The sequence below is a fragment of the Adelges cooleyi genome, unplaced genomic scaffold, assembly GCF_023614345.1.
Source record: "Adelges cooleyi isolate 19-005CV unplaced genomic scaffold, UGA_ACOO_1.1 ACOO_flye_CR_arks_rails_tigmint_CR_PRNA_8, whole genome shotgun sequence".
Lineage (NCBI taxonomy): Eukaryota > Metazoa > Arthropoda > Insecta > Hemiptera > Adelgidae > Adelges > Adelges cooleyi.
In genome coordinates, this window is record NW_026096513.1 from 2,532,840 (window position 1) to 2,552,544 (window position 19,705).

The window sequence follows — 19,705 nt, forward strand, 5'->3', positions numbered from 1 at the left end:
TGCTTGGTGTAGGTGCCTAAACATTTAATTATATTACTAAAATAACGCACATTCGTATCATTCGTGATTGAATTATTATATCCCAAGTTTTAATATATATTATGTTATCACATAATATATGTGATAACAGTGAGGACGAATCAATTATTTTTTCTTGTTCGCTTACTTAGTTTAGCTAATTGTAAATTCATTTAACATTTTCACTAACGGGGTTCTCTCACCCAGCGACACCACGATTAGTGATCTGCGTGACTCTTCGCTTCAGAATTTGGTAATAACTGAGCTTGATTTTAACACCATTGACCATTCTAGTTACCAAATGCCGATAGAACGTTAAATGACATTTGGAATCTGGTATCTTCTATTAAGGACAGTGTTTCTTCGCATGATGCCAGCATTAAAAACGTGGTTATTAAGTTGGGCTCATTCGATAAATTGTTTAGTGAATTCAAAAAATCTTTGGACCACCTTAATTCCGATTTTACTCAAATGATGCGCTAACGGTTGATGTTAAATTACTCCAAACAAAATAGTTACTGATCTTGAAAATAAGCAAAGTGGACAATTTTCATCCAATGCTGACGCAATCGTGGAAGTACAAAAGAGGATTCTTAGAGCCAACAACTTAATTCTGTTCGACGTTCCTGATACAATTAATACTGATCATAATCCTGTAAAGGACTCTGACACTGTCACTCAATTTTTTAAGGAACTAGCCGTTAATGTTAAAGTTGTTAAAACTCGTCGTATTGGGAAACGTGGCTCTAAGCCAAGGCCTTTGATAATTGAAATGAAATCTAGAGACGACGTTTTGTCTATACTTAGATCTAAGCCTAAAATCCGAAGTTTGGAGGTCTGGCGTTCAATATGGGTTGATGAGGATAAAACAAAAGTACAACGGCGCAATATGAATGAACTGCGTTATGAACTTCGACGTAAGCGGGAAACCAGCGAGCTAGGATGGGTTATTCGTTATACTCGAGGTGTTCCTGTTCTGACACAAAAAAACTAGTCAACTGCCTTGCAATTCCAGGTCAAAGCCTCAATGGTTTCTTGGCCCCATCTTGTTCTAGTATGCATTTTTCACTCTATGATAATTGTATTAATTGTTTAAATACTTATAGTACATGTAATAGTTTTATTAGGGAATTTATGTTGTTTAAAAGTAATCTCTCGTGCTTCTACAAATCATAATGTTAATCCGAACACGAGTATTAATTTAAAATTTTTTTATCAAAATGTGCGTGGACTTCGGACAAAAACTCATGATTAATGCTCAAATCTCCCTTTACTTAATAATTATGATATATTTATTCTCCCGGAGACATGGCTTTCAGCAGACATTAATGATGCGGAACTGGGTTTTATGAGTTATAATATTTTTAGGTGTGACATTTTTTCAATTGAATTAATAGTTATAAATTGTAATAAAGAAAATAATAAATCGTTACAATATAAGTTTAATACATTGATATTGTTATTTACAAAATAAACAACATATATATTACATATAATATATAGTAATAAGATAAATAGTATATACAATTTATCAATATTATATTATTACATATTTTTAACTAAAAATTGTTTAACAAGTTGATATTTTAAGACAGAACACATCAATTACAATATTACAATTTTTAATTAAGATTCATACTTCATTGCATTCTGAAAATCTACGCAATTAAAAAAAAACATATTCAATATGATTACAAAATATTCACAATGGAAATGTTTTGTTTTTAAAAATAGTTTTAAGTAACCTCGATCTCAATCCTCTGTCAATATCATGTCTGATAGTTAATTTATAATTTATTAATTACCGTCGCTAGACTATTTATTGGTATACCACTTCTATAAAACATTTTTAATTCTAAAAAATGTAGTTTACTTTTTTTAATGATCTATAATATATTAAGATTATGTTGGTAACAAAATATACTATCACAATAAACTTTGTAATTGTTGTATAGGCTAGTTACTATTAACATTAATAAAATAATAATTTTATCACAATTATAATTTGAATTTAATTATCATTTGTAATGGTAATAAAATTGTAGAGACTATAAAAACAAATATGTGTACTTAGACCTTCCCCCCAAAGTTAACAAGTTTAAGTATTGCGTTAAGATACTTTAACCAGTTTTAACTTTAGCTTTTTCGTCTTTGTCATAAGCTTTAAAATAGAACATTGTGAACAAGTATAAGAATAGACAAACATTGAAAGACAAATATATAATGTAGGTTTTAGGGAAATCACACTGGAATGAAAACAATCCGACATACCACGTCAAGATCATCAAGAATTGAGTCTGAAAAAAGATAAGAGTTTTTAAAAATGCAATAATCATTGCAAATAACGTATTTATTTATACTTACAATTTGCATAAGAGTCAAATATTTCTTCCACCACAAATACTTTTGCATATGTGGGCCTAGAGCTGCCAAGAAGTAATAGGAGTACATGATTACATGGATAAACACGTTAAGAAGTCCAGCTAAAAGTCCTTCTTGACCTAAAAATTATAAACACATTTTGAAATACATTAGACGAAATTTTAGAACCTGAAAACTAAATAAACCATAATTATCTTGTCCATTACAAAAAAAAATTTTAAATTCAAAGAAAACTTGATGTGTGAAAAATCGGAGGATCCTTTCTTTTTACAAATTAACTGGCGATAATTCCTTAGTTTAATTACCACTTGGGTATAAATCTACTTTACCGGACACCCCCTTTTTTTTTTAACTAATAGTATTTTACATGCTGATTACGAATATGTAAAAATCAAAATTTCGCCGATATCGACGATCCGACTTAAGTAGATTTGTTCCCATGATGGTTTTAGAATAAATCGCTTCAACTAAAAATGGAATAGGACATTATTTTGAAGAAAATAATGTATCCTTTAATCAAAATAATTCAAAGAAAAAATTGATCGTTGTTTTAACTTTAAGAAATTAAAAATTGCCTTTTTTAACAGCATGTATTAAGTAAAATAATAAATTTATTGAAAACTGTCATTTCCTCTAAAACGTCATCCCGTTACAATTAAATTAAAGTATTTTTGGGTATAAATCTAGTATACCCTTTTTTCGAATTTTTTTTTTAAATTGATAGTACTAAATAATATGCTCACCTTTGTAGAATCTTAATTGAATCCAAGTAGTAATAACCATATTCGCATGATGATAGACATGTAATAATGATACTTGTGAATTTTTCTTTCTTAAAATAAAGAACACCTGTAATTTTTTAAATAAAACAATTAACATTACATTCACGCCAAAATAATAATAATACTTTATTTTTAAAGTAGGACCTTTGTTGCCTAGTTGTTATAAAAATAAAATAAACATGAAAGGCTCAATGACATTATATTTTATCATGAGTTAACGGTTCGAATACTTAGTTCATTAAAATTACTATTATGCAGATAATATGCTTTTGCACTAAAAAATTTCTTATAAAATGTCTAATTAATTAATAATTAGTAATTTTAGTTTTATAAAAACCTATTTAATATACAAAGATATTAGTTGAAAACATTAAGTACCTACAACTTGTTGTAGAGTTTATTTGTATGTATACTTTTTTGTAAAATTCTTCAAAATGAGATAAAAAATATTTATTTGTTAAAAAAAATTTAAACTTAGTACTTTTTGATTCGTTTAAGAATAGATCGATTAAAAAGTAAATATAATTTTTTTTAATTATTAGATATTAAATATTTCTTGAATATCTATTTTATATGCACGTTAGGGCAGTACATTATACAAAATAATACACTTACCGTATCTAATAAATCAATCACTTTAGAGAAAAAGTAGAACCAAGATCCTTTGTTTAACTATAAATCAAATAAAAAATAACATACAGTCAATTTAAGTATTCAATTAATGATAGTGCATTTTGTTAAATGCTTTTTTAATTGATGTTTTTAAACTTAACTATTTTAACTTACCTCTAAACTTAGGAACGGCTCTTCTTGTCTTGAAAGAGGATGACACGAATGATTATACAAGTAACTCAATGCACCCGGCGTAAAAAAGAACTAATAAATTCATATTAACATATTAGCAAATAATATAATACATTATAATACATTATTAGTAAAATACACAACATTGCTAATCGAATTAATATGGCAATAAACTAATTAGTCAGTATTTACTAGAGAATGTATATTGTGGCAATTAATATTATTGAAATTAAAGTTTTAAATGTGGTGGTTAGTTGTCTTGGAATTGTGTTACAAATATAGTTTAAAATAATTCAGTTATTTTATTAACCACCGACCGGTTAGGTTGTGCTGAGTTTATCTTCATAGGCGTAGAATAGGGGAGGGGGATCTAAGAAGGCTATAGCCCCCAAAATTTTCTTTAGTCCCTCTTATGAAAATATATATATATCAATATTCTACGTTCACGGTAGAAAGTTAAAAACGTTTTATTTTATTTTAAATAATACACTAAATAAAATAATAAGAAAACTTTAATAATATAATTTCCAACTATCCACAAAATTATCTTTTGTCGTAAACTTTGATAAGTTAATCTGAGTATACTTTATAAGTTAGTAATAACTAATAAAGTGAGCAGGACATTCAAAAAGCAACGGAATTGCTGAAACGAAGTGCAAGAAAACGGGGACTCGACATTAACGAGGTTAAAACAAAATACATGCGAATCTCGGTAGGAAAATACAACTGGACTACAGGTCGGAGGATATATGTTTGAGGAGGTGGATGATTTTAAATATTTAGGCACTAACTTTAAGTAGCACAAACGACAACCGCAGCAACTATTCGGAAAACCAAACATAATAGCGGAAATACGCCACAAAAGACTGAGTTGGCTTGGAAATGTGCTTAGGGCTAAGTCAATAGCAAATGATGTATTAAACCGGATTCCTCAGGGAAGGAGGCCGATTGGAAGACCGGAACAGAGATGGATGGACAAAAGTAAAAAGGAACTAAACCGACTTGGGATAGATAATATTATTGAAGCATCTCTGAACAGAGACAGGTGGAAAGAGATTTGTTTTGCAGCAATGGGCCTCAATGGCCTTTAAAGCTGGAAGAAGAAGAATAACTAATAATAAACATATTTATTATAGTGTTTTTGAAGTGATTTGAGCAGACTTGTATGATGTATAAGATTTATTCAAAGCAAGGAGAGCGGGGGTAGATGATGTGTATGGTAAACGTCAAGACGTCAACAAACAAATATAACCAAGATAAAAGAAATAATATAGTATGTATAAGATTTCAGTATTTACAATATTATGAACGACAGTTAGATAGTGTATGTTATGCGTACACATATGTACATAAAATATAAAATTTATATTGGTTAAGTATAACTCGTGTGGCTTATAATTGCATAAACAAATGGCGGCTAGGTTTGAATATGGGCCAGCAGTGGGGCAATTAATCCTACAAGACGTCCTATGTTCACAATTGTTTTAATGGTTGTAGCCCCTCTTCCCTCCCCTATAGAATTAATTATGCTACGCCTATGTACGTAGATGGAAATTGAAATGTTGAACTTACCCAATATAACAAGAAAGCGTTGTAAAATACTTGTGTGAGATTATAAACAAGCATAATGCTTTTTAATTTGTATGGCGTTCGGTCTTTCATGAAATCTGGACCTACTTTCATTACGAATATTAAATATAATGCTACCGTAGTGAAAACTGTCCATGGGGCATTTATTAAAAACCAGTTGTCAACTTCTTCATCTGAAATCAAATATTAAAAAAAAAGAAATAGTTAATATTTTATCAATAAATGTATAAATATATACTGATTGATTATATTATTAGACAATGATACTAACCGCGCACTACTTCTTTTTCAAAGACTTCGAAGAAAAGGTCTTTAGCATCGATGAAAACGTTTCCCGAGGAAACGCTTGTGTTCGCCATGACTGATTATGTTAGGTTACCTAAAAATAATTAAATTCAAATCAACAAAGTATTTTTTATTTATTGGGAACTTTTTTAAAAATATGTTAATCATACTAGTTTTAAATTTGAAACATTATTAATAACATTGCAAAACGACGAGATTTTAAAGATAATTATTAACTATAGTTTTAGTACTAAAGAGCGGGGCAGTAGAAAAAGCGATTTTCCTATTAAAATACATTTGAAAATCGCTCTTTTTATTGTCCCACCCTTTACAACAAACTACATAATATACACATATACTTAGTTAAATATATTATTTAGCATTTTTTTGGCTATTATTCTAAAATGGAGCCAAAATATACATTTTTCTTCGCTAAAGGTAATTTTGCATTTTCGGATTATATTAATTAACTAAATATTATATCAATGATTATTATTTAAAATACAAAATATACTTTTTGACAGTACAATTAAAACTGGCAACAGAAAAGTAACTACATTTACAATACCACCTTGGAGATACAGTTCATTTCCTTTTAAAGCTATACTTATTAAAATTATACTGTATTATTGAGACCAAGTTTAAAACTAAAAACTTGTTTTATATAAATCCAGTTTTTTAGATGTCAACAGGATCGCAAGGTCATTTTTTCAACCGGATTGGTATATCTACGATTCATTTTTAAAGTAGAGTCAAGAAATTTTGGCTTTACTACTTTTTTTTTTGTCTGCCTTATACGTTTTATAAAAAAATTGTTTAATTACAACCAGACAGATATAGTGTTACTAGTTACCAAGAAGAATTCGTAAAGACTTATTTTCCATAATGTTAATGTTAAAAAATAAAACCATTTTATTTTATCTTATTACTATGATGACTACTAAATTTAGAGTTTATATTCAACTAATTGATTTACTACTAAAAGAACTTGAAATTGTTTAAAATATTTGTAAAATCATACAAATTAAAATTATTGCAACTAGTAATGTAATAAATAGCATAAATTTATTTTAAAAAATCTACAAACGCATAGGCTGGATTTCCACGTTTATAACTTGACCTTTAAAAGTCAGGCGTTATAATTATTATTATGTCAATTGAACATTCTACTTAGAAACATATATAGCTACTTATTGAAACTGCACAAATTGTAAAATCCCTGGATTAAAATTTGTTTTATTGTTCATAATTATACCACTAAATCCGTTATGTATGAACTACATACTCTAATTATCTATGCTTAATTCGTCACAACCCTTCATATCCCTTCCCCACTAAAAAAAAATTGTTTTCTCCTCTTTCTAGTTTTAACGTTAGCATTCTCCCTCAGTCGCTTTTCACTGCCTTACATTCCGCATACATAATAAAATATATTATATATTATAATGTATTAAAATATTAATACCAGGTTTGATGTTAATTGTATTAAAATATCAGAAATAAATAAAATACAAATTACAACTGATGATCGATTAAAGTATAGCACGAGCATGTACCTACCAAAGTTGTTTCACGCAAATAATACTATTTAAGATAATTCCTAATGTTGCTAAAACTAAATTATTGCTTAAACCTTAATATGTATATTTTACACTCGGTCAATAAAAAAGTAACTAACACTTTAATTGGAATACATACATTAAAATGTAACTGTTAAGTGGTTGTTAAAACTAGTTATAGCAAGTTTGAAAGACAAATGTTATAATATTAATGACCATATTATTAGACTGTAAAATTGTATAATTACTATTGCAAACATACATATCGATGGCACACAAATTACACATATCTATCTACGATCATATAGATACACAATACCAAACAATTATTTATATAGTTTTTATTTATTACATTTTAGTTTGTTTGTTTATTTATTAGTTAATAATTTAAAAAAAACAAACATTTTTTATATTGTATAATAGTATTTATTTATTGAACTTGTTGACTTTTGGAGCCCATATTTTTCTTGGCAAATACAGTTAAAAATAATAATATTATCCCCCAGAAACATGCAAGGTTAGCTTAAATGATGTATACAAAATATATAAATATATGACAAAAAAATGTACTTACTAATATGTAGTAACTAATAACTGTTTCGCGCCAGCTATTCGTTAATATTTGTATGTAATTTGAATTTCTCCGGTAATATACTATGATATCACTATGTCACTACCATCATATTGCAAATGATGGCGGATCCTAAAATTCACCGGTAAAGGAAACGGTGTATGCCACTGAGTACTTGTGATCATAATGATTGCCGGGGTTAAATGTTTTTGCTACGTTAGATTTCTTTGAACTGTAGTTTCGAGGTGAACACCACTGAGAGAACCGGCGATTCCAGTTGTTGAATTTTGCCGCAGTACAAATACACGTGGATACCCTTGACGAATGCTAGCCGTAGTTATCATTATCATTTTTCGATTTCCTACTACGGTACAACTAAGTTACTATGGTGTCCAGTCTAAAGTACCTATAGGTATGTATGTCTGCGCCGGCAGTTCAAAGAATAGTAATAAAAAATTTTAACTGTTTGCCGACGACTGACCATGTCGTTAATTTCGTTCACTGCTGAAACAGTTACAATAAGCTATGCAACAAAAACTAATACCTCGTCCACATACAAGACTAAGGAGGATTTATGTAGGGGTTTTCAATGAAACACTTAGGTTTTAACAATCTAAATTCGTATACTATTAACATGTTCCGTCGACTGGTGTCACTTGTACAGGAAAGTACGACGAAGAGGAAGATTTTACATTGTGGATTATACTGATGGTGTTAATTGTTATGGATAAAAACAAAATATGAACAGCTTAGAACTTGTGTGATTGAAAAGACTACGCAACAGACTTTTCTTGGTTACACATCCATAAGATTTACATTAGTTAACTTCTTCCAAGTTACTCACCCTTCGCCTCGTTTGAACACAGTCATGATTATAACATTCAAATCCTTATTTGTTGTATGACATTAAACATTTGAAATCTTATTAACGTCTATGACCAGAAGGCGTATTTAGGTAGGGATCATGGGCTCCGTTACCCAATGTGGAAAATCAAACATTTGTTTTCAAAATAAGGTGTATCCTAACTCCTGTGCAATCATAGGTCGCCTGCCGAATATCGACACAGTTAACTAATTAATCAGTACGGATATATTATAAAAGATGTGGAAAAAAAAACGTAATAACGACGGTATCAAAACATTTACCTTTCTCACTAAGTACAATAATGATTTATCTGTTCCAAGCTGGACTGACAAATGTCGATAACACGCACATAGTTATAAAAATGTGAGCGCGTCACATTCAGAATAAGAGAAACGCCTTAACGAGGGCACCATTAATAATAAGAAAGATAAAATAAGAAATGTGCATAACACTAAAAAACATATTTCACAAATTTTACTGTGTTAGAGCGTGTATCCTTTTTGCAAACAAGACTAACTACCTACACATAAATAGAGTACACTTAACGAACGAAGCTCAGGAGGTATCAATTTACATTGATGGGGTTTTTATTTTATTTCTTTAAAAGAATACACTGCACATATAAATTAATAAACGTTTTTCGGAATATTGAGAGATGAGAATCCATAAAACTGAATAAATTAGCGTGTTTTTTTCATATAACAGACCCATTACCAAAAAAAAAAAAACAAATTGAGTAACAATAGTAGGCGTTACTCTCAACCACGTGTTTATTTGCATACTTAATAATATTTTTAAAATAATTCCCACGAAAAAATGCGATTACACTTTTATAAAAACCAATTGGTTTTTATAAAAAAATTACTGTGTTGTAATATGAAAAAAAAAAATAATGTGACTTAATCCATCCATTCATAAATTTTCTTCATTCAACTAGATTGAAATTATTTTTAAAGATTTTATGTTATATTAGTTATTAGCATCTTACAATTAGAGTGTTTACTACTTTAAAATTGACTAGTCATCAAATAAATAAATTACTCTGTTTTTCTAAAAAAAAAAAAAAATTAATTTTGGTTACTCATATAAATTCGAATAAATTAGATTAAATACAGTAATGAGCATAAATAATAATATAATGATACTAGGTTGCGTGTACGTTCATTAATTGTTTTACGCAGCATAAGTTTATTTGCATAATTTGTATAGACAGTCAATTCGGAAAACCCACAGATACCATATTTTACTTTTACATACTTTTTTTAAATACCTTTAGTTTTATAACTTAAAAGAGTAAACATTTTTAATCTGTAGTACGGCGAACGAGAATAACATTTAGCAAGCCGCTCGGTAACCAGATGAGTTGATCAATTTATTGATCATTTTAATATTTATTTTATAGCTATACTTAGAAGTTAGTAAAACTACAATAAAATAACAACCACGCTTCACATATCTCTTTTAGTCCTGGAGTTAAGATTAGTGTCATGTCAAATATTCCTTAATTCTACAATCTATACAATTGTAAATACAGATTAACTTATATTAATAGTATTATTAATACTATTATTGGTGGTACAATGATAGAACGCTTCCACGTGGTGTACCCCGGGCAACGTCTTTAAACGGCTAAAGTTCTATCACCCCTCTGGCAGCTTGCCATACGAATAAATAAATAAATATTATTATTTACTGTATATAGTTGAATAACTGTTGTGCTGTAATGTTATTCAATAATAACACTTTAAAATTAATAATAAACCATTTGATGACATAAAAACTGAATAAACTTAGTTAAGAGTATCCACACTTCATGCAGATACATCAATACATAAATTTGTTCTGATAATTATATAATTATTTCCGATCTATAATCTCTTTGCGATATATGTTCATAGTATAGTCTCAATTTATAATATCTGGCTTTAATCGATTTACTGGCAATATTTATCAATATTTAAGATTTCTCATAAATCAATTTCCGTTGTTCTACCTACCAAAATTCATTTGACTATCCTTATAATATATATCGTTATGTCCTTATAAATTCTTATATATCCTTATATCCTGCAACTGCATCTGCATGAAGTGTGGATATTCTTAATTTTATATTCATAACTTAATCCCTCCATAATTACGTCAGCACTGTGACACATACCATGTCGCTCAAAACGTGACAGACTAATAGACACATTTTCAGAATGACCCCCAGCTATAAGACGTACCCATGTCAAAAAGCTTATATTCTATTAGCACAATGCACGTACAATACCGTTCACAATAAAATAACAATGTTAGTTATTCACATTTCTGCAATGATTACATTGTAGCAATTTTACAAGTTTCAAAAGCTATGAATACAAAAAATATTTAGATATTTATTCATACGGTAAAGCTTTGCTTATTTCAAAGTGGTTGATGCATAAATAGATTGCATATTTTCAGTGCATATATAAAAAATCACTAATAAGTAATATACATATTATTACAGATATACTATAGTTAAATGCAAATTAAAAAATGCATTTTCACGACGTCCTACATGTTTAGTGTTTCTACTCTGGCTGACCGGTTGTAGGCTACGTCAGTTAATTGCCAAACTGGTGGGAGCTAACTATAAGTGGCCAGACTGGATTGACTAGCAAACCATACCGGATCTTAACATAAAGATGCAATGTTAATTGCTCATGCAAATCAGTATTTTTAAGATACATGACATGCGTTATAATATGCCAAATATATATTTTGTCACGTTTTTGATTGAATAGTGCCAGTGAACTTTTTTTGTTCGCCAATTTACAAACACGCTTTAATATTTGTTTAATTATACGATATGATAATCCAATTACATGAAAAATGAATGTCTGTCATATCAGCCTCTGCGCTAGAACAAAAAATAAAAATTGTGTTGCCTGAAAAAAAATTAAATGGCTATAGAAATAAAAATAAGTAGTATTTTATTTCTCTACTTTAGTTTTTAAAACTTACATTAGAAGTTTTTAATAACTTCTTTTTAATTCTTCTGTTTCACATAAATGTGCTCAATAATTTTGAAATTAAAACATGATTGATGTCAAAAAGAAGTATGTCTTCAAAGTAACTAGTAATTACCCAAAAATATGTTCCGTGTTAGTGAATGTATATATTATTTTTTGCATGCCTTAAATATACTAGGTTATTGTATCTCTACTACCATCTAAATTTTCGATGATAAAAATAAAAAATGGCAGCGTTAAGGGTCAGCCAATTAAATTCATTTGTTTTTTAAAGGTATTATATTGTATTTATTTATTTTTAAAAAAACAATGATGTACCCTAACACTGTGAATTGATAATATAATAATCAATAACCTAGTATATTTAAGTCGTGATTTTACGTATTACTTCACTCAACATTTTTAAAAATATATTTTCATTAATTCTATGCCCAGGGGTCACGTGTCTTATAATTACTCCTTTACTCAACCGTAGTTTATTTTAGCGATGACAATAGCCGGAAGGACACTTTTACTACTGAAGGTTCGTTGTCCTTTATGTAACCTAATTATTTCCAACAACCTGTGAACATTTACACACAATTTTCGCATTTGAAAACGAATATTTACTATGTTATGGTTCACAATTGAAAGTTTATTGACAGTGACTATGGAAAATCCAATAAGGAAATTACGCAAGTGCGAATCACTTCCCATGTGTCAAAATTATATTATGTTTACGCAAAATTATATGATCATAAAATAATTTTAACAATTGCAAGCTAAAGATTTCAAAAAAATTAAGAGATTCACCTAGAAGTATTCAGGGGGATAGGAAAGGAAAAATCGGTTCCTCACCATTTGTCGTAAAGCCTTAATTAAAAACATATTAATATATTTTTAAAAAATAAAGTTTTTAGGTAACAAAGGAAGCATTTCTCGATCAAATGTCATTGATACACTATCCATAAATAGCTTTATAATATCGTAAATTACCTAATTTGGAAAAAAATGACAGCTAACATTATTCTATAGTAATTTAACAGTTGGCTTTATAAAGTGTTATTAATAAACACGGAGTATTGCAGGGAAGTAATAGGAGATAAGCAGTGTAGGTAGTGTTTGTTTTTGTGAATCCCTTCTAATCGTTTTAGAACTTTTACAGCCCTTTAGTTATCCCATGCTTAGCATAGATTTTAATGACCCATATAATAATAATACAAATAATAAGGATTCAATATCAGATGATAAACATGATTAGTGTAGTAATTTACGACCATAAATATATTGTTATCTGTAGTTTCTGTAAGTGGTCTGTCGTTTGTGTTATCCTTGAGCTTGAAAACTCATCTATGTATAGTATATTGTATTATATTATGACTTTGTTTATCAAAATAAGTATAAAGGCATTCATTTTATTTGTCTTTAGTCGTTACCAAATGCTCACGCATATAGTTATTTCTTAATCTAAAGTAAAACACTCGCTTTATTATTGTAGATGACTTCATAGATGTAGCTGATGTAACTGTACATCACAAGGTCAAATAACATAATTTTGGAAACTAATAGCTAAATGAAAATGTATCTCTTATACTATATTACTATAACTGGCAAAATAATATTACAAATTGACATTATGGTTTTGATAAATTGGTCTAATTATAAAAGTGTTTTAACTTACAAATGTTATGACATTTTTTTGTTACTTAAAAAGTGTAAGAGTAACAATTAACACTACATATACATAAAACGATAATAATGCTTTGGAAGTTAATGTATTGTATTGATTATTGTATTCATAATATTATATTATATTATTATAATATATAATCAGACATTCTTTAAATTTGAACCGTTCGAACAAATAATAGGACAGTTAATCGTTTAGTTAATCTAAACACCTAAAATTGGGAAGGCGTCACGTTCTCTTAACGACATAATACTATCTTACGCTAGATCTCATTATATATAAAATACAAAAATTCAGATACAATACTAGTGTATTTTAATGGCTTTGTAATATTTATTACCATGGAATTGGATAGTTTAAAGAGATTCAATAATACGTAATTATATTAGGCATACAGTGATTATTTTTCACTTAGTATAATATTATATATTATAATATTTCCCTCAGGGGAACGCTAATCTAGCGTGACGGGTATGGCGAACCCGGGGCCCCGAGCTATGAACTGGACTGGCTAAAATTAGCTGGTCCAGTTCTCTCTACTTTGACCTTAATTGGTTGGAGTAGACTGGCCCTCCAAATTGGGGGTTAAGCGCAGAGCTAACGACCCTGCCTTGTAAAAAAAACTAACGTTCAGGACTCAAACAACCTAAGGGGTGTTTGACGGGATGGTCCTAGCGGCCGTTTGCCCGAAGAAGAAGAAGAAGATGATATTATATACCTATTATATTTGACGTTTTTATGTCTTTGCCATGGCACACACACGGAAAATGGCACCGGTTGTCATAACGAAAAATAACAGCTGATTTATCTGATAAAATAAGAGAGATAAAGATAAGGAAGAGCGATAAGAGATAATTAATAAAAGTTTCTTTTATATTGACATTTTTATGTCTTTGCTTTGGCACATAAACGGAAAAACCGACCCCTGTTATCATAACGAAAAAATCAGCTGATATATCTGATAAGATAATAGAGATAAGAGATAAGAGATGAGGGATGGGGTGGGAATGGGGTTAGGGTGGGGGTGGTTATAAGGATAAGGGTGGGAATGGGGATGAGGACAAGGTAGTGGATAACGATGAGGTCAAAGATGAGGCGAGGATGAGCATGAGGTCGAGGTCGAGGATGAGGATGAGGATAGGGTTGGCGTAGGGATGGGGTTGGGGTAGTGATGAGGATGGGGAGAGGATGTTAAATTTTTTTAATTATGTGTTGTTTTCACAACGAACAAACTTAAATGAATGGTTAATGAATTACTAGCCAAGTAAATGTTTTGCCAATAAATTGATTAAGGCCAATTATTATTAAAAAACTTTTGGCCACAACATAAAAATAATCATCACCTGCCATTCGAGTACCGTGGTTACCATATTGTCACAAACCAAGTGTTTATTTTGGGTTAGCAACGAAAATATTTCGAATGGTATCAAGGCTTCGGAATCGAGGCGGATAAAAAGGAGCGGACGGTGCTCCGCAAAACGAGACATAAAAATGTATCCCGCGGTGTTGCGACCTCGTACGCAAGCTGTTAAAATATAAATAATACGTAATACCTTTCTTAGGAAAATAACTTTAGGCCAAGCCAAGTTAACTCTAATTTGTTTAACATAATGTTATCTAAAAACCCCGGTCGGTCACCCATCTGGTATCAAGCAACATGGACACAGCTTAACCTCAAATACGGCTGCTTGACAGCAGAGGTGTCCACTGCGCCACGCCATGTCCCCTATTATAACTTTGTTTCGTCATAAAGTGATAAATACAATTATTTATAAAAATTAATCCAGTTCTTCGCAATATTTGTCTCCAATACCTACTCGTTATGATTGCAACCCAGATTTTCTTGAAAACGCCTCAGAAAACGTTTCATTATGATTTAATAGTCGTTTAAAATAAAATCTAATCAATATATAATACATAAAAAAATACAAACAAAATTATAGAAATGTATAAAACTTTTTTTAGATAATTGGGTTAGTATTGGGTAATAAATAATAACGCATAATTTTGAATCCTACTGGATATTCTAAACGATATCCTACGTTTTTATGATTAAAATTAAAACAAAATAGTTTAGTTAAAAACGATACTTTTTATTTGTATTTAATTAATTAATGCCTATTTGGGCAAAAGAAGAGTGTACACAAAACAAAGTAAAACAATAATTATAAGAATATTATCTATCTTTTTTTTAAAAGAAAAATATTACTACTAATATTATAATTATAAAAATTACTAAAAATAAGTTCTTTCTCTAAGTCAAAAAGTAAGTTGTCAAAACCAAAATGTTTAAATTCGAATAAAAATGTATGTGATTGTGAGTGTCAAAAGGTTAGCTTCAAAAAGTATAAAAATAAACACTATATCAAAATCTAATTTGAATCGTATATAGTTTGTTTAAATTATAATAAACCAAAATTGTATAGCGTTTTAAGCCTGTCAAAGATAAGAAGGAAACAATAAACATTCATAATAATATAACAAAATATGAGCGTACAATAATTTTAATTACTATTGAAATTAGTCAACATTTTTTTGATTGCTTTAAATCATTTGTCTTAAAAAATTAATCATGCGCATCGATTGAAAATTATTAAAAATCGTTATTATATTTATGAATGATGACCTTTTATATAATACGCCTATATCATATGTTCAAATCGTAGAAGCAAGTTGTTTTAACCTTGTATGTTAAAACTAACTAAACTGGTAAATTTGCCTTTTTAATTTACTACGTTATTGCACGTATCTAACGTTTTATCATACACTTCGTTCTTATTTTAGTTTATTTTTACGAACAAATATTACAAATAAAATCAAATATTACAAAAATACAAATATTACAAATTTTACACCTATACATTAGAAGAAGTATTTTTTTCATCACACATATTGGTCAAACTCAGTGCCGCCCTAAATAAAACTACATGCGAGTTTTACCATTTACACCTATATCTTAATAATTTTGTAGTACACATCCGAACATTCACATTTTTTCAACAGTTTTCATGGAAATTCAATCATTCGCCTAAATTAAATTAAATAGCATTAATGAACCCAATCAGTTTATAAAATTTAATATCAAGATCATGCCAGTGATCTAGTGAAAATAACAGGTATGTTCCTTAAAATGATGTTCTCTTCTTGGCCTGCGTTAAACGAATCGTTTACTAGCACTTTTAAATAACAAGCAGAATTTACATTCAATCAAAAAACGTCGATTTAACAATAATTTTAGCTTAGGGGATATCATGCGGTCTATTTTTTTGACATTTTTAGACCAGAAAGCCATACAAAATTTCGACTACTTAGTCTGATTTTTATTTTGTAAAAATACACGGTTTTTTGGCAACTTTACTAGGTTGTGTAGGAAACAGATTTTTGATTTTTTGTATCTTTATGTATCTTCCCCTCCCATCCTAACTTTAAAACTCTTAAAACTTTAAAAATGGTTTTCGAAACTAGTTATCGACCAGTCAACATTGTTAATATCTATATTATTCTCAATTTAAAAAGTTAATAAAATATATACGTTATCAGTTAAGTTTCAAAAGTTGCTATCAAAAAAAATTAAGTTGGGAGGGGGTTAAAAACAAAATTGTGAAAAATTGAGTTATCATTTGTTTAATTGTTACTTTGATACCATCAATAGTACCATTAGAAGCATCAACTGCTACTGCCACAGAAATAACTGACAAATCATCAGATAATATCCAGTAGAGTTGTTGCATTGTTACATTTGTAACATATTTGTAATGTCTGCATATTTTTTAAGTATTCAATGTCAAAATAAAAAACACAATAGTTTTTTTTATCAATAAATATAGGTACAAATGTTTGTTAGTTATCTATCAAAAAGCAGAAGCTAAATATTATAACATAATACCTATGTTTTACATAAATAATTTTTTACTAATAAATAAAAAAAAAATTTTAACGAAAGTAACGTGTTGTCAATTGTTACGATACTAAAATACACAAATACGTATTTTAATAATATATTATATTATCATATAAAAATTGCTAAATCTAAATATTATAAAAAAAAAGTTTATAACCGTAATCCGGCCCTGGGTTTTACATTCTCTATACAATATATTGAGTTCAGTGAGGTATACTGAGGTATTGTTTTTACAAACTTAAGAACCAAAAAAAAAAATGTTGTCTAGTTATTATGAATTAAATAGATATAATACTACAACTGTTAATTAGTGAAAGTTATTTAACATAAAGCGTAGGACTTTATTTCAATATACCGAAGGCAAAAAGTACGAAATAATTATATCTGGTATAGAAAAAAAAAGCAAAAAAGAAATGCCTCCAAAGAGAATCGAACTCTCGACCCCTGGTTTACAAGACCAGTGCTCTAACCACTGAGCTATGGAGGCCTGATGGCTCACATGGGCTAAACTCATGAATAATAATGAAACATTTTTATAAAAATACCTTAATATTATGTATTTGTATAGAAATATCATTTGTTATACACCTACTTCTGATCTGTTAGTTTATTTAATTACCACGACAAATTTGAACTTTTGATATGTAAACGATAAACTATTAATTATCATGGGTAACACTTTGATTTTGTCTAAAATCTGGTTTTTACGTTAAATTATTAAAACTAAATATAATTAAAATACGTGCATTAGGGAAAAGGATTTTATATCAACAGTCAGTAGCTTGTATTTGATAAAGAATGAAAAAAAAATATTTGTCAAAAACTATAGTAGTACTGGTAGTCTGTACTTACTTAGTACAGACTACCAAAAAACTTCAGGTTTCAGAGACCAATTTTGAGCTAAATTAAAATCTTATCATAAACCCTTATAAAAAAATATTTTACTAAAACGTAAATTTGCTAAAAACAAGTATTTTTAAAAATTTTCTTACAAACGACGTTCAAGTATAGATTAATAAATTATTTAGGTATGCTTAGATTAAATCGCAATAGTTTTTTTTTTTTTTTAAGCCTGGCGTTTAGACTTTAGATGCAACTCAACATACATGAATGATGTAAAGACGTATACACATAACCGTACTTGGAATATTACACACAAAATTGTATACATTTACTATTTACGTGGGTGTTAAAATTTAAAAAAAATGAACAATTGAATGATACGACAAAATTAATGGATCAATCACGGAACACTTGATGATACTTTGAAAAAACCAAAATACATCTATTGGTTCAATTCACCCGCCAGTAACTCTGTTTCTTTGACTACTTATTGGGGATTTCGTATTTGTAAAAATAATCATAATCTACATTTGTAGATGTTCTAAAGTTCACCAACTAATATCGCTAAAATGTCAAATAGTCATAAAAGTATGTTCAACAATGTTAACTTCAAATGATATCACTGAAATAGCTGTGACTATAATGCGTTGTGTACAAATAATTAATAAGTAATATTTTTGTATGCTAATAAGGTTTATTAGGAGCTGCTATTTTTTTATGATAATGAGTAACGGGGAATTGCGAACTTCTATAGTCGCAGTTCCTTATAGTACCAACTGCGGTCAGTGGCATTTAGTCATTTATTGTGTTTTTATTGAGGTAAATGCATGCTGTGTTAAGGTAATAAATTCGTTTTTACATTATTAGTTTTCATCGACAAATAATCGACCGTTGAATGTATTATACAAATATCAAGGAAGTGAACATAATAGAAATAGAGAATAATATATAGTCAGATATCTTACACCTATTATCATACAGTTATATAAACCATAAGAAAAAATATGTTTAAGAGGAAGTGCAATCTCGTGTAGATTAAACTTGATAAATAAAACATTACGCAAGTTTAGCCGAAATTCTGCGAATATTATATACGAAAAATATCTGAACATTAGCTTTATTCCTAACATCGAACAACTCATAATTTCAACAATATCTGTTGTGAAATATTTTAGGATAGCTTTAAATTAAGCCTCCAGTAAATTATAATTCAAGTTTTATTACATCTCCTAAAAAATTTGCCATGCATGTACTATATGTATAACTTTATTAAGCAAGGTTGTATCCTGTTAGGTTATCCTGATCAAATTATTCTTTTTTTTATGCTTGGAACCGAAGCCGCTAAAAATACAGTCTAGTCTCAACATACCATTGCCCATTACTTCGAGTAAAAATAATAGATACTTTGTTTCGATTCTGGAACCACCCCGTGGTGAATTT

At 28.9% G+C, this 19,705-nt stretch overlaps 1 protein-coding gene and 1 non-coding gene across 2 annotated transcripts; both read right to left on the reverse strand.

Annotated features, from left to right (window-relative positions):
- Positions 1–1,444: 1,444 nt before the first annotated feature.
- Positions 1,445–8,201, reverse strand: LOC126845850 (elongation of very long chain fatty acids protein 7-like). The gene is made up of 8 exons (XM_050584839.1): positions 7,995–8,201; positions 5,848–5,955; positions 5,559–5,749; positions 3,969–4,058; positions 3,798–3,854; positions 3,144–3,249; positions 2,383–2,519; positions 1,445–2,315 (listed from the first exon to the last, which is right to left on the reverse strand). The coding sequence occupies exons 2-8, from the start codon at positions 5,933–5,935 to the stop codon at positions 2,139–2,141; spliced, it is 846 nt and encodes a 281-aa protein (XP_050440796.1). The 5' UTR covers positions 5,936–5,955; positions 7,995–8,201; the 3' UTR covers positions 1,445–2,138.
- A 9,635-nt stretch (positions 8,202–17,836) lies between these two features.
- On the reverse strand, positions 17,837–17,909 carry Trnat-ugu (transfer RNA threonine (anticodon UGU)). Its single transcript has one exon. It is a non-coding gene; the product is annotated as a tRNA-Thr (tRNA).
- Positions 17,910–19,705: the final 1,796 nt, after the last annotated feature.

What these genes read in the sequence shown, in the direction of transcription:
- LOC126845850 (XM_050584839.1), bottom strand. Translation starts at nt 5,935, where the DNA reads ATGGCGAACACAAGCGTTTCCTCGGGAAACGTTTTCATCGATGCTAAA. An exon ending in TGAAAAAGAAGTAGTGCGCG is followed by an intron (nt 5,750 to 5,847) that starts GTTAGTATCATT and finishes ATTTGATTTCAG; the next exon opens with ATGAAGAAGTTGACAACTGG. An exon ending in TCAATTAAGATTCTACAAAG is followed by an intron (nt 2,520 to 3,143) that starts GTGAGCATATTA and finishes TATAATTTTTAG; the next exon opens with GTCAAGAAGGACTTTTAGCT.